The sequence below is a fragment of the Moschus berezovskii genome, chromosome 18, assembly GCF_049115385.1.
Source record: "Moschus berezovskii isolate FMDL1 chromosome 18, NW_MosBer_1.0, whole genome shotgun sequence".
Classification (NCBI taxonomy): Eukaryota; Metazoa; Chordata; class Mammalia; order Artiodactyla; family Moschidae; genus Moschus; species Moschus berezovskii.
In genome coordinates this window covers 64,231,357-64,247,577 of record NC_142477.1, presented here as the reverse complement: position 1 = coordinate 64,247,577, position 16,221 = coordinate 64,231,357, and the positions used below count along the sequence as shown (strand labels likewise).

The window sequence follows — 16,221 nt, the reverse complement described above, 5'->3', positions numbered from 1 at the left end:
CCAAGGATCGAACAAAGGTCTACCAAATTGCTGGCGGATTCTTTACCAGCTGACCCACCAGGGAAGTCCAAGAATACTAGAATGGGTAGCCTATCCCTTCTCCAGTGGATCTTCCCGACCCGGGAATTGAACTAGGGTCTCTTGCATTGCAGGCAGATTCTTTACCAGCTGAGTTACCAGCAAACAGAATGTGACTGTGAAAAATCGACTGAAACCAATACAAGATGGGAATAATTTTAGAATGCCAAAATTAGTATTTTAAAATAAACTATGAATAAAGGGGACACCGAGGCTTGTCTTAAAGAAGCTGTTTGTCATTTTTTTAGAGATTACAACACACATACAATAAATGAATTTTATCAAAATACAGCACATTTTTCTACTATATTCATAAAAATCAATTCCTATGCAAATAGTACTGAAAATCAACTAAAATGAGTTAAAATTTACAAAGAGTTGTTAAAGGGTTTCAATCAATATTATTAAAACTATACAGTACAATAATCAATTGATAACACCTTGAAAGAAGTGCAGTATTGGAGTTCACATCTTTTAAAAAGTACTGCCTATTTACGATGACTAGCAAGAAACAAACAAGTTCAACTCACTTTTGCAAAAATAATGTAGATTACTATTTTTGCTAGTCCTAAAAAGACTTAACCTTCAAACAAGGTTGAAGAACATAGCATAACAGATTAAAAATTCCAAAATTATATTCTTAGTAATTAAAAATGAATTGTAATAACTGAATATTGCTCTAAAGAAAGGCCCCAGACTAGCCTCGACTAAAAACAGTTCTTGGTCTTCTATGGCACTTTTTTCTGGTCCAAATAACTATGCATTAATTCTCACCATTTCATGTTATTCAAATTTTATTTGATTACATAGAACAAAAAGAAATAAAAGTAATGGTCTGAACAAAATTCATAAACCTCTATCAAATATTTGTTACATTGACGAGGAACAAAGGCAGTTGGCGGTAAAACACTATTACACATACACTTAGAAACCCTTTAAAGACTCTGAAGTGTGGAGTTCACATTTAATGTCACCTGTAGGAACAGCCCTTTCTTGAACACCATTACACACTGGCAGGCCTCAAGGGCCCACTCCTTTGCTCTACAATTCTCCACGCAGTTCTCTATCACTATGCCAGTTTCACAGACTCGCTTTGGTTTCCTAGCTCCATGCACACTGTTTCCTTTTACTTTACCAAGGCAATGTGAGGCCAAACAACATCAAGAGGCCTTCCAAAATCTTCTTACATTTTCTGTTACAGCAACACAATCTCAAAACTGGCCATTTTAGTTTCATTTGTTGCTTAAAGTAAAAATTATAAATTAAGTTTAAAATGGAGTACTAATTATAAAATAGATTGCAAGTACCACCAATTTGCCAAAAAAAAAAAATCAAGGGATTTCTGCAACACAGAAAATGCATGGACCAAAAATAAAAGAAAGAAAGAGAATGCATTGACATGCATCTACAGTAGAGTTAAAAATTTCCTTTGACTAAAAAATTGAAAATTGATTCACTAGTAGCAACTGTATAGTCAAAGGCTATGACAAGAACAAATCCTATAGAGCTCATAAAACACAATTTATTGTCTTTTTTATTTCTTTAAAAAGACATCACATTTTATTGCATTATTCTATTAATAAGAACACATTAACAACTGTTTTTTCATTCTTTGCTTCCAGATTTTTATAGAAAATAACTGTTTTAATCTGGCCTTGGAAAGTGAACCCACCTGCACCATCTTCACCTACTCACTCTTCAATTCAATATGCACATAGCAAAAGCCAACACTTCAAATCTCTTGCCCACATTAAAAAAAAAAGTTTCAGCAGAAAAACATTAATACCAGTTGAATAAAAATAAGGGCATAAAAGCTATGAGATAGACAGCTCTGCCATCTGTCTCTGGGCTACAATCAAGGCTAACTAGAGCCTTGTACAGAGTTCAATCATGAGTATGAAATCCAAAAATAAACCTACACTCTATACAAAAACAACATACATCTGTTTTTGTAGCCTTGATTGCTATGTTTAAAAACCTAATGAGAAGTTTTATATGGTATGAATTCAATAGTCTCCCCCATATACTGTACAGTGGTTCTTTCCCTCTAATCACAAGTTCCATTATTTCATTAATGTACAAATTTGAACATAATTTTTTTGAGTTCTTCTTTATATATAAAAATAGTCAAAATATTAATTTCCCCTGCAAGTATCTTCCAATAAATCTTGCTGTCTCTCCGTTTTTTTAGTCCACGGCTCTTATGAGGAAACCTCTCTTAAGATGATGAGTTCTACTGTGTTCTGGAAAGTTTTTAGCAAGGACACTGCTTGTCCATGTTCAATATTGATAAAACTGTAGCCATTAGCCTAGAAGAAAGAAGAAAAAGACTTAAATAATAATTTGTGTTTGCACATTTAAATTTCTACCAGGTAGTCCACAAATCTGGCAGAAAATAAGAATCATTTTGGCAATTTAAAACAACATCTACACTCCTGGGCTCCACCCCATCTCTATGGAAATAAAAGCTCTAAAGGTATAACCGAGGAACCTGGATCTTGTCCACTTTTTCAGATGATTCTTATGTAGCAATACTGATATTAGGAAGCACTTGTCTAAGACACAGTGACAGACATGGCATTAAGTGTATACAATACGGTGAAACTGAGGTTGCCAAGTTGCAAGGGTGGTAGAAGAGGCACAATAAAGGACAGACATAGCGTGGATTTAACAGAAGCAGAAGATATTAAGAAGAGGTGGCAAGAATACATAGAAGAATGGTACAAAAAAAGATCTTCATGACCCAAATAATCACAATGGTGTGATCACCAATCTAGAGCCAGACATTCTGGAATGTGAAGTCAAGTGGGCCTTAGGAAGCATCACTACGAACAAAGCTAGTGGAGGGGATGGAATTCCAGTTAAGCTATGGCAAATCCTAAAAGATGATGCTGTGAAAGTGCTGCACTCAATATGCCAGCAAATTTGGAAAACTCAGCAGTGGCCACAGGAAGAGGTCAGTTTTCATTCCAATCTCAAAGAAAGGCAACGCCGAAGAATGCTCAAACTACCGCACAATTGCATTCATCTCACATGCTAGCAAAGTAATGCTCAAAATTCTCAAAGCCTAGCTTTAGAAATACATGAACTGTGAACTTCCAGATGTTCAAGCTAGTTTAGAAAAGGCAGAGGAACCACAGATCAAATAGCCAACATCCACTGGATCATTGAAAAAGCAAGAGAATTCCTGAAAAACATCTAGTTCTGCTTTACTGACTATGCCAAAACCTTTGATTGTGTGGATCACTGTGGAAAATTCTGAAAGAGATGGGAATACCAGACCACCTGACCTGCCTCTTGAGAAATCTGTATGCAGGTCAGGAAGCAACAGAACTGGACATGGAACAACAGACTGGTTCCAAATAGGATAAGGAGTATGTCAAGGCTGTATACTGTCACCCTGCTTATTTAACTTACATGCAGAGTACATCATGAGAACACTGGGTTGGAGGAAGCACAAGCTGGAGACAAGATTGCCGGGAGAAATATCAATAACCTCAGATATGCAGATGACACCCCCCCCATGGCAGAAAGTGAAGAACTACAGTGCGTCTTTATGAAAGTCAAAGAGGAGAGTGAAAAAGTTAGCTTAAAACTCAACATTTAGAAAACTAAGATCTTGGCATCCAGTCCCATTGTGTGTGAAGTGTGAAATCGCTCAGTTGTGTCCGACTCTTTCTGACCCCATGGACTGTAGCCTATCTGGCTCCTCTGTCCGTGGGATTCTCCAGGCAAGAGTACTGGAGTGGGTTGCCATTTCCTTCTCCAGGGATCTTCCCAACCCAGGGATCGAACCCGGGTCTCCCGCATTGGAGGCAGACGCTTTAATCTCTGAGCCACCAGGGAAGTCGGTCCCATTACTTCGGGGCAAATAGATGGGAAAACAGTGAAAGACTTTATTTTGTTGGGCTCCAGATGGTAGAGATGCAGCCATCACTGCAGTTGGTGACTGCAGCCATGAAATTAAAAGACGCTTACTCCTTGGAAGGAAAGTTATGACCAACTTAGACAGCATGTTAAAAAGCAGAGACACTACTTTGCCAACAAAGGTCCGCCTAGTCAAGGCCTTGTTTTTCCAATAGTCATGTACGGATGTGAGAACTGGACTATAAAGAAAGCTGAACGCCAAAGAATTGATGCTTTTGAACTGTGGTGTTGGAGAAGACTCTTGAGTCCCTCGGACTAAAGGAGATCCAACCAGTCCATCCTAAAGGAAATCAGTCCTAAATATTCTTTGGAAGGACTGATGCTGAAGCTGAAACCCAATACTTTGGCCACCTGGTTCGAAGAACTGACACATTTGAAAAGACCCTGATGCTAGGAAAGGCTGAAGGCAGGAGAAGGGGACAACAGAGGATGAGATGGTTGGATGGCATCACTGACTTAATGGACATGAGTCTGAGTAAACTCTGGGAGTTAGCGATTGACAGGGAGGCCTGGCGTGCTGCAGTCCATGGGGTCGCAAAGAGTCAGACAGGAGTGAGTGACTGAACTGACTGAACTGAGAAGAGGTTGAAGTCCAGTCTTCCCACTTGCCTAGGAGCCATCAGAGCAAGAACACCATACTTCTTGTGATTTAGGTTAAGCATTTAATGAGGTCTTTCTGTACACCAGATACACAGTTCCAAATGCCTTTCAGAACTTCTTAAATTAACTCTCTTAATTCTCATAACACACAAAAGGGATTCTTTCTCATCTTATTTTAGAACAAGCTAACATTCACAACTTGCGCAACTTGTTCTTGCCATAAATGGTTGGATGGCATCACTGACTCAATGGACATGAATCTGAGCAAACTCCAGGAGATGGTGAAGGAGAGGGAAACCTGGTGCTCCCAAGAGTCGGACACGACTGAACAACAACATTCATAAACTTAATCAAAAGGCTAAGATATATTTCAAAACTGCTAAGGTGTATTTAAAATTATTAGTATGATTTTCCAAGGTATAAGGCAGAAGTATTTTAAGCTATGAAAGCACTAGAGAGTAGCCTATAAGAAACGCCTTCATCCACAAATATCTAAAGAGAACTTCATAAAGTGTTTACTTTCTAATCTGGCATTTGATGAGGTCAGATATTATTTTAAAAAAAAGATAATGAAAGACGTATCTTAAGTTACCTGAATAATTTTATCACCTGGCTGCAATAATTTTGATGCTGGTCCTTCAGGCTGTACCCTTGTTACAAATATACCCTTTAATAACAACAAAAAAAGATAATTATTTATTGGAAAGAAGCATGCATAAAAAGAAGAGTACCAAGGAGCAATCTTTTTTACAGTATGTAAATATTTGAACTGCGGTACAAGTTTTCTCCAGTACTGTGATAATGCTATGTTCTCTGTGCTTCTGGTGATTCTTACAGTAGTACAGTGGTGTTTTGTTAAAGTGATAAAAAAAAAAGTACATATACAGATGTATAGAAAAGTATTAACAATTAAAATGTCACTTCATAATATAATGAACAGTAATATTCTGGAGTTAAATTTGTATTCCTCAAACAATTAATTTGTACTGATCACATTTCAAAACTAAAAGTTGAACAGGGAAATCATAAGGTGACATCTATCTAGATTTAAATAAATATCTGTTAGATATTTACTTATGCATCAAAGGCATTAATTTAGTGAATAAAAACTAACGAGCATTTCAAGGATATATAAACAAAACTCACATCATCATCAGGTCTGAATGGGTTTCCTCTTCCCCCAACCCCTCCTGATATGCTAAATCCAAGTTCTGGATCCTTTTCAACTCTCACTCGAATCTGAGTTAACACAAAAATAAACTTATTGCTGTATCAGAAAAAGTTACAATGATATTCATATTGGTAAATTAAGATCAAGAAAATATAAATAGGTAAGAATTCACCAAAAATAAATATTTGGGCAGATGAAATGAAACTACAATGTGAAATAATATGTTAATGAGTTAGTGAGTTAAAGGCACAGCTAAGATTATAAAGCATAGCTCCTAAATCAATTTATTGCTATCTTATCAGGATTATGCAACCAATTAATGTTGACTTTATATATTTTGGACATCACAGACTCTAATGACATACAGCATACACACAAAACATGTACTTTATCATCAATTTCCATTTGCAAACATCTAAATTACATAGTATTTCCGACTATGTTTCATAAGACATATAAAAGATCCCTGGGTGGTTGTTAGGAGGCTAACTTCTTTCCTGAATCTGTTTATACCCTTCAAAGGAGCTAGGATTGATGATCAATTGTATTATTTTTTACAACCAAGCTATGAAAAGAGGCAAGAGCTAAATTTTGTTGTAAAACACTCCCTTTCTCCAGAAACTAAAACAAAATGAATGATACATTTCTCTAAGTTTCTAATGATATTATTTTATTAATAAGCTATCAAAATAAATGAATATATGACTGCTGACTTTGAAAGTAGTTTCTAAGATTTAATTCTCAAAGCTCTTTGGAGACTATAGTCCAGTTTCAGAAACCAAGTATCAAATAACAATTGGCAGATATAATACACCTTTCAAGTTTATAGGTCTACTATTCATATTCCTGAAGAACGTTTGATTATTGGAACATCATCAACCAGTTTGGAAAAACAACCACCTTAGGGAAAATAAATCATGCCCTCAATGCTATATCCTATGTCAATTTATCAGAATGGGCGGGGGAATCATACAGTCAAGTTAAACCACAAAGTTTAATACCTTATAAATGTAACATGAAACCAATCTATTAAACAAAATGGTAAAAACTATGTTAAAATTCTATATGGATTTATTGCTATAATTAAATAACCTATAAAATACATTAAAAGCTTAGTCTCAAAGTCCAAATATTCTTGATCATTCTTACCTCTTGCCTTGCCAGTTCATGGCCTTGTCTAGGAGAGCAATGGGGCTGTGTGTATGGAGGCTGGTGGGCCACTTTCAGCATCAAGTAATCAATTAGTTGTTCTCTAGAGGGATGCCTTGCCACAGATGCCTGAGGAAGGGGGTGATGTATTTGACTATAATTTGCCTGAGGCCTGAGAGGCTGGCCCATCTGTCCATTACTCAAAGGCATCTAAGAAAAACATGAAGTGTCTTAAAATGACCAATAATAATGTCTTATAACAAATATTTGGATTTTCTTCTTGGAGCATTACAAAAGCACTTGAGTTTAACATTCTAAATCACATTATCATGCCATGTATGTCATTTTTTTTTTCTGATTTTACACTTTTAAAAGGAAAAGAAAAACCCTGTTAATGTCTCAATTCTAAGTTTGCCTGATGCTTGATGATAGATTCACTCTTTTAAAGCTCCAAATTAATCACATCTACATTTAAAATTATTTACTTTTCTGTAACTGTAACCCAGTGTTAAAATGATAAACAGTATGCCAAAATTTTAGAATTTAAGTAAGCCCATTAAAAGGGAATCTTTTCCTATATTTAGTCTCTCACATATACTCAAAAGATGCATTTGCTATTTTTCTGTGGTAGAATTTATTCATAATCTGAGTATATTCTTCTACCTCTGTTCTTTCCTTTCCAGAATTAAAATGCAGAAGAAAACTGATTTATTCCTTCTGTATGTGTGTGTGTGTCTCAAGTTACGAAATTTTAAACTCTCTAAATACTAATTCCATAGAACGTGAGCCACAAAAATTAAACCTTGACATTTTACTTTTCACAGACTAAACAAAAAAGTCCAGATTATTCTGTTGCTTTTAAAGAATTATCTTTGTTTTAAAGACTCTTGTCTTTTAGACTTAAAAATAACCTTTGTAGAAATGTGATAATAGCTTATTCTGTTAGTGTGAGGAATCTATCTGCAAATAAAAAGGTTATATTTACATTACAATATATGCATATAAAGAGATCTTTGTGTAGAAGAGGAAATAAATACATTTAAGCTATTCAATCATTTAAAATTTCACTGCTATTAACCCACAAGGAAATTACAGAAAAACCCTGAGGGAAATTATTTGAGTCCTGTTTCCCTAAAATTACCCAAAGTAGAAAAGTTTGGGAAAAGATTATGACAACAATTTCAGAACTATTTATCTTCTTATGTGCATCTTGCTGAGGAATACAAAGTTTGGTTTTGGTGAAGAATATTTTTACTTAAACAGAAAGTTCTCTTTTTCACTGTATTACACTTGAGAACTTAGTAAAATATGAAGTCTGGGTATTTTATGACAGGGCACAAACATAACCCTCTATCACAAATCTTATATTGGTTAGAGAGGAGAAAGAGGTGCTGTATTCTGTTTTTTAAACTGTGGTTGTTGACCACCTGTCCCTAGACTTGAAGCAATGAATCTGTCCAGAAGCACTTAAATACTGTGTGTGTGTGTTCATCTGTGTTTGCCTCTTTGCAGCCTCACGCACTATAGCCCGCCAGGCTCCTCTGTCCGTGAGATTGAAGCTATTATTTTATGCACACTCTGTAGATAGCACTTGCTTTTCTCCACGCTAATACAATTTACTCCTATGGGCAGATTCAATACCTTTCTCCTAGGGAGAATACTCTAGACAATAACTACTTCTGACCCATTCTTAAGACTCCCTGACACACAGAACTTAGGCACACTTGACATTTTACATCAGTGTTAAACATAGTCATGGAATATACTATACTATGATTAGCAGATAACTCAGGAGAATAAAACACATAAAACAAGCTCAGTAACCAAAACTACAAAATGGATATTAAAAAGAAACTGGATAGGAGAGTTCAATTAAAAGAAAAGCAACCAAAAAAGGGTAAAATAAATAAATATGTACAAACTTAAATGGCTGGGTTCCTACTCAAAAGGACAATACAGAAGTTTATATAATATATAACTGTGCTTCACAATTGTATCTGGTTATACTAGGGATATAGGCTTAGTTAAGATAAAAGAACAACTAAGGAAAATACTAAAGAAAAGAATTACGTATCCAGCACTGATGACAAAAAAGTAAACTCTCTAAATGAGTGATGCTTTAGTTATAAAAGTAATAAGACTACAACCATCATCTATTTTATTATATATAAAAGTCTTTCAAGGTGATTTCCAATTACATTAGAAGTATTATCTATTAAAATGCCTTCATCAGCCAATGACGAACTTAAGACAGGTTCATTTTTAACTCTCCAAATAGTTTACTATCAGGAACGCCAAAAAGCCTTTGATTCAAAAGACAAGTTGATACTACAGAAATCCAAAATTAACAAAATGATTCTTCAGTGTGGCCAAAATCATGCAATAAACTAAGAAACAGCAGAGTGAAACTTTATATCTTATTTCTCAATTATTTAAAAAAAAAACTTACTAATCAAGAGGGAAAGGTCCTCACAGAAGCATTTTCAGTGTTAAAACATATTTCTAGTTCAAAAGCTATAAAACACAGTAAGCTCACAGATACTACTTCATTCCCTGAGCACCTACTTTCATCAGGCTGTCTGGAAGAACATCTTTGTGACTAAGTGTAGCTGATGGGTAGTTCTGCTGTCCTGAAATGAATATATCATCTTGATAAGGATCTCCTGGACAAGATGTATGGGGATGCTTCAAATGAGGGGGAAATAAAAAATAAACAAATAAATATCTTTAAGATGTGAAACCAAAGCAGTGATGACACTTAAGAGGAGACAGTGCTAGACAATGGAAAGACGAAGAACTAAATCAAACATTACCATCATAACTGCACCTTTATAAAGGCTGTTAACTAGATTTACTGTGGTAATCACTGTACAATACACACATGCATCAAACCATCATGATGTATTCCTTGAACTAAAACAAGGTTATATGTCAGTTGTATCTCTAAAACTGGAAAAAATATTAGTACTTTTAACAGTCTTTCAAAGTTATGTGGCAAAATGTTTATTCTTAGAATGTGTAAAAAGTACATCTGAATATATAGTTAAGATAGTCCTTTATGATGCTTTTATGATTTTATTTACAGTAATACCTAGCTTTTAACATTTGCAGCAGTAAGTTATTAATCCAAATTAAGAGGCCCAAATTTTAAGAGCAACTACAATATATGTACTCCTGTTGAGTACAGCAAAAAGTTTTGGTTAAAAAGAAAAAAATTAACTGCTGTTCTTTTAACAGCATAGTATCATCCAGGATTTCCTTCTTAATGATGAGCAACATCAATAAATATACAGTCTTATGTGCCTATTTTTCACCTTAATTTAGTTCCAAACACACCAAGCTATATTTTAGAAAACTAAACAGATTCTGATAAATAGCAGTATTGTTACCTTCAAAAAAGTGTTATGGCTGGCAACACAGATATGCAAACTACTGCAAAAGGCATTATGTAAAAACCCAAATGAACTTTCTGGCCAACTCAATATATAATCATGTTGAAAAATAATGTGAAATCTACCTCATTATTATATCCCACAGGATACATACAAATCTAAGTGTTTGTAATTTAGTCTTAGGAACCGTATCTGCAACAAAGCTATCATGTGCAGTCTGTTACTAGTTCAAATTATGGTTTAGTGGGTTGTTTGTTTTTTGTTGTTTTGTTTTTCTTTTGGCTATGCTGTTCAGCATGTGGATCTTAGATCCCTGGAGTCTTAACCACAGGACCACCAGGGAAGTCCTGGCTTATATTTTTAGATGTAGTTTGATCTGATTTTGTGAATTTATACAGTGAATACTTTATTTGCCTTTTCCATTTTTGAGATGTGTTTTCAGAAATGTGTAATCATCAACTTAACTCATAGCTTGAAGTTTAAACTCAAGTGTGAATGTCCAACTGTATCTTTAAATGAACAACTACATTACAGATGAAAAAGTTCAAGTGCAACAGACTCAAAGACTCTGAATTTAATAATAACAAGCAAAAGATATTACTGATCAAGAATTTGTAAAAAAAAAACAATTGCTCTAGATGACTATAAAGATTATCCCTGAGTTAATAAGCCCATGGCTTCAGCTGGAAAGAGCACCAGAAATGCAGGGCTTACTAGCCATCATCTCCTCTCTCCCTGTTTCAAACTGCTAAGTTACAAAATGACTGCTGCCACTAACATGTAACACAGAAACCGAGTGGCAGCAGGTGACAGGGGACAGCAAGATGAGTGAGGTCCAGGCAGAGCAAAGTGAACCCAGGATCCCGCTCCTATCCGAGAGAACAACAGACTAAAGCCAGGAGTGCATTCAACAGTAGTAGGGGACTGGGGGTGCTGAGAAAGGGGACACTCAAGTAAAAAGCAAAGGACCCAGAAGCAGGGTCAGTATGGAAATAAAACCATGTGGGAGAGAATAAGCTTTATAAAAGGAGAAAGGTCTTTTCAGGATGGAAGAAGGGCAGAGGACATATTTACTTAGAGGTCATGCTACCACCTCAAGTTGTCATGGAAAGACAAATTTTATAACAGTCAGAGTCGTTCTGTTCTTTCTCCTTTTCTGTCCTTCTTATCTCCTACCCTTAACTTTCATTAAGAATAAACCTTCCTTCTTCCCACAAATGATTAGGTTGGGTGTTAACGGATTGGGGTTTTGCCTTTTCAGTGGTAGTTACTGCAGTTTCTCCAGCCTCACATTTAATCATATTCTGCAAATTATGATTAAACTTAGTTCCAGGCATTTATTTGGCAACTCTCAGTCACTCTCAGTGAAAATTATTCTTTCCTACAACCCCTCTATGTATTATGCATGGCACAGCATTAAAACTCTGAGTTAGGGAAAGCAAGCTAATTTTAAGAGACAGCACTACAAAGAAAAAGAATTTTTAAAAAAACCTCTTCAACTCCTGTTGCCCACCCCTTTTTACATAAATAAGAGCTGACTACACCTTTAGTTATGACCACAGAAACTTAAGAGTTAAAGCCTAAATCAGCTTTGCAGAGCTTTACAACTAAGCCATGGAAGAACTGGGAGGTAATCAAGGTATTTAACCCACAGTACAGATTTACTTTCTAGAACTGTTAACACATTATTGACCCAGGGATTTTTGCAGAAACTAATGCCGGTGGCAGGTGATTTGTTATGTAAGTGGATATTCAAACACTCTGGTCAATAACATTTGGGTAACATGAAATGTGGGCTTCTTTCTCATCTATGTACTGAAGTACTGATCTACTGCAGGTACTCACTCGAAAAGTGTGCCCACCAGAACCTCTTCCGTCTGCAACACTCAAGGCGAGACTGCCCTGGCTGCCATGCAGATCCCTAGAGCTGCCATAGTGAAAGTTGCTTACAGCAGTAAAATTGGAATTAAAGGACCTTGACAGCATGCTCTGAATAAAGAGGGGATAGATTTAACAGAGATTAGTGTAGCATGCAAAATTCACAAGACACGTTATACACATAGACATATATATAAGTAACCCCCAGATCACGCAGGAATACCATGCAACACTGAATTTTCAGAGACACTGAAAGAAATTGGCACTATTTACCATATATTTACATGAAAACATATATGTATTCACACATAAATTATATGTAAATCCAACCATTTACATGTTTAAACACCAAAAAAGAAAGTGCAAACATACAGCTGCTCTTAGGCTATTATGTTTTACTCCTAACCTATCTTATCAGACGTTCATCAGAAAATATATGGTTACACACAGAACACAAACTAATTTCTTTGTAAAGACAAACTTTACCAATACTTAGTTATTTCTAAGTCAAAATGGTTTCATAGAGAGAATGCTTCATTCTATAGAAATTGTCTTATTAAATAAATGGAGAGTTTAAACATACATAATACAGCACAAAATGTATTTGCAAAAAATTACCTGGCTCTTATAATTTCTAATAAAAATTACCTTCCACACTTAAAAAATGTCTTAAAGAAAAGTTTAACACACACACAGACTTTTAAGGTATAATATTCAAAAAGGCTCTTACTGCTCTGCAATTATCAGGAAAAAAATTTGAATAAATCTAGAAAATGTACATGCAAAACTCTTTTCCCATTCAAAGATATTAAAGGTGACTGTATTTTTCGAAGTCAGTAGTGGCTCTGCTGTTTAACCTTGAAGAAGCCTTTAAGTTTCACTGATAGACGCCTTCCATGACTGAGTTTACATAAATGCCTAATTGCCAATCCCAGAGTTGCCTGAACAACGTGCTTCAATAAAAGCGCTGCCTGATTCTCCCTGTTCTTGCCTGGTTATTCCTGGAGTTCACTACTGTCCTTTCACATGTGGATGCTTTAGTCATGTCCCTAAACACTGAAGGTCTGATGGTCAAACCAAGAGAAACCTCATTTTGACATGGCTTCTTAGTAAGAAATACACAAATGCATGTTATGGCCATAAGCATTTCTGTATTACTTTTAGGAAGAATTTACTTTCTCCAGATTATGAAGTTGATCTCTTATACAAAGAAACAATGTGACATTTCAGAATGAAAAGAATCTATAAAACTACAACAAAAAAATTTAGTTATCTTGTGAATTCTAAAGTAAAGACCAAGGAAAAAGCTGAATAGGCCAGGCTTGTACTTTCTCAAAGCATTTCACAAAGAATAAGGATTTGACAGAGGCAATTCATAGGTTCCCCAAACATCTGATTAAAAAGTAAAAATAAATTATACACATAATCACACACAGAAACATAAAAACACATGTTCATGCATTATAACACAGTTTTACATGTTAACTTGAGTGGTCTGATTGACTCTTTCTAATAATATGTTAATCTTGGAACAAAGTCTTTGCTGTCATCTTTAAACATATATGAGGTTTCTGTAAATATTTCACTGAGTAAGAAGGCTAAAAGTTCGGAATAGGTCTGACTTTGACTTTAGGCCTGTACAGAGACATCCACATAAAACTGCATCCTATCAAAACACATCAACACATTGTGCAAAGTTCAATTAAGTGCTGAACATATGTCCTGGACATTGTTTACTACATGCTAATAGTTGTATAACAGCAAGTAAAAATGGAAATTATCATGTTGTGTTAATCATATGGAGTGCTTATCAGTTTTTAATAAGGAATACTGGCAAATGTTGACATTAGGAATAACTTTACAAATTTTTATTCCTTTGCAATATCTGTTGATAAGTTTAATTAAGTCAGTCTTGAGATTTCTGACGTAAGATCTATTTTCTATGTTTGTGTTCCAGGTACAGTTTGTTGGGGAAGTTGGGAAGGAGGGGTTAGTACTTAAGAAAGCCAAGTAAACTTCAATAACTAATTGCTTTCTGTTTTACTATTAAACTCCCAGCTGGGCAGAGCAGCACCTTTTCCTCTAGAGGTAGGGCAGGCATTGTGAAATCCCCTGACGAAAATTTTCAAATGCCCACCATGCCATTAGAATTATGTTTAAGGAAGAGAGGGGGAGATGCAGAGGAACAAATAGAGATCTCCCGTCACCCTCCACCATTTTCAGCCAGTGCTTTCAAGTCGGGGTCTAAATTATGTTGCCTGTATCCTCTTAAGCTTTTTCCTAATTTCAATGAATTAATTCTCATCTCTAAATTACCAGTGGGCACAACTGGGAAACTACTGTCATGTAGTATTCAAGCAATCATACAGTAAATTCTAAACATAAAAAGCAGAAAAGTACAAGGAACAATGAGATGGCTAATCCTTGCTTCCTAAAGTCCAGGCAAATCTCTGACAGACAGGAAAGTAGCGGAGAACAGCTGAGATGTCAACTAATAACATTAAGATAACCAAACTCATCTCGTTCTCCAAATCTGCTATTTCTCATCAATATTTAGTTAACGGCATTCCCCAAAAAACAATTATTCAAGGTACCAACCTCAAGTTTAATCCATTTTCCTCAATGAATGATTACAGGAATATTCCCATCAGAGTAAACCCTTATAAAGTCTACTTCATAACTGCCTCTTGAATTTGTTTCTTTGGTCTCAATTCCACTTATACATTTTTCATTCTATTTATTCTTAGACTGTCAGACAGTCTCATAACTCAATCAACTTAACTGTAACTATAGCTTCTTCCTCCTCAAATCCAGTTCCACACCATCACCAGAAGTTTATTTATAAAACAGCTATGTTACTCCTTTACTTAAGAAACTTCCAAATTCCTCAGATAAAGTACACAAATTCAAGAGCCTCAACAGAATGTTCAGAATTACAGCTGAAACAAAATGGATATATGACAATGAAGTTGCCTAATGCTATAGATGCTCAGCTATTTAAAGCTACAGAATTTAAAAGAGCTAATTATTACAAACAAAGGTTCAATGTGAATTGATATAAGGTATTAATCCTTATTTTAGGCATTGATTTCCAAACATTTTGACTTAAAGAATTTATTGAGGTTCTATACACTTAGCTCCTTTTAAAAATGTCTTATATCAATAAACAAAGCTGAAATAATTCTTGGGTAAAATCCGCTGAGAGACAGGAAGCTGAATCTTGCAGAATGAATATGCCTTATATATTTGGGCCACAGAACTGTCCTAATATATCAGTTTTAAGGTTAATTTTTAAAAAACATTTATCTCTTTTCAAAAAAGTAATATCTACATATAAAGTTATAAAAGCTCATCTACATGAGCTTAAGTTACTTAACAACAATCTCCTAATTATATTAGAGCCACAGACATCTGCGTTCAAATAGGCCAGAAAAGCAATATAGGAGAGTCAATAGTAAATGCCATGCCAGAAGCCATCTGAGTCAGTGACAGTGTTAGTCATACAACATGAACTTGGGAAAAAATCTTGGGTGAAAGAGATACATTTACAATACATTTCTTGTTATTCTGTTAACTATAGAGTAAATTGCTGTTTTTATACACATATTTACATAATTAATTATTAATAGATGAGCAGGAAGTCAGAAAATACTCAACAGAGGTAAACATGTATATACATGTATTATTTGCAGTACGTGTGGCACAATCTAAGACACACAAATGAACGTAAGCCCATTAGAAAACATTAAGGAGTAACAGGAAAGAAGTTCCTATCACTATCACAACTATTTTGAGTCTGGGTAAGTCTCAACTTGGAGAAGGAAATGGCAACCCACTCCAGTGTTCTTGCCTGGAGAATCCCAGGGACAGGGGAACCTGATGGGCTGCCGTCTGTGGGGTCACACAGAGTCGGACACGACTGAAGTGACTTAGCAGCAGCAGCAGCAGCAAGTCTCAACTTGGACCTCTAATCTCACTACTAAGGAAAAACTTCTAGAATATATAATAAGTATGTATTCAATAATT

The 16,221-nt window shown here is 35.3% G+C and overlaps 1 protein-coding gene across 10 annotated transcripts in view; it reads right to left on the bottom strand.

Annotated features, from left to right (window-relative positions):
- Positions 1–231: 231 nt before the first annotated feature.
- The window catches only part of ERBIN (erbb2 interacting protein), a 133,376-nt gene continuing 117,386 nt past the window's right edge, over positions 232–16,221 (bottom strand). For 2 of the 10 annotated variants that reach the window (XM_055421959.2, XM_055421961.2), the window contains exons 22-27: positions 12,163–12,306; positions 9,491–9,610; positions 6,926–7,135; positions 5,752–5,844; positions 5,198–5,272; positions 232–2,387 (exon numbers count right to left, since the gene is read on the bottom strand). In XM_055421959.2, coding sequence (XP_055277934.2) covers positions 2,280–2,387; positions 5,198–5,272; positions 5,752–5,844; positions 6,926–7,135; positions 9,491–9,610; positions 12,163–12,306 — 750 coding nt within the window. In that variant the 3' untranslated portion in view covers positions 232–2,279. The remainder of the gene's footprint in view (positions 2,388–5,197; positions 5,273–5,751; positions 5,845–6,925; positions 7,136–9,490; positions 9,611–12,162; positions 12,307–16,221) is intronic. The other 8 variants (XM_055421960.2, XM_055421963.2, XM_055421965.2 and 5 more) reach the window with 8 other exon arrangements.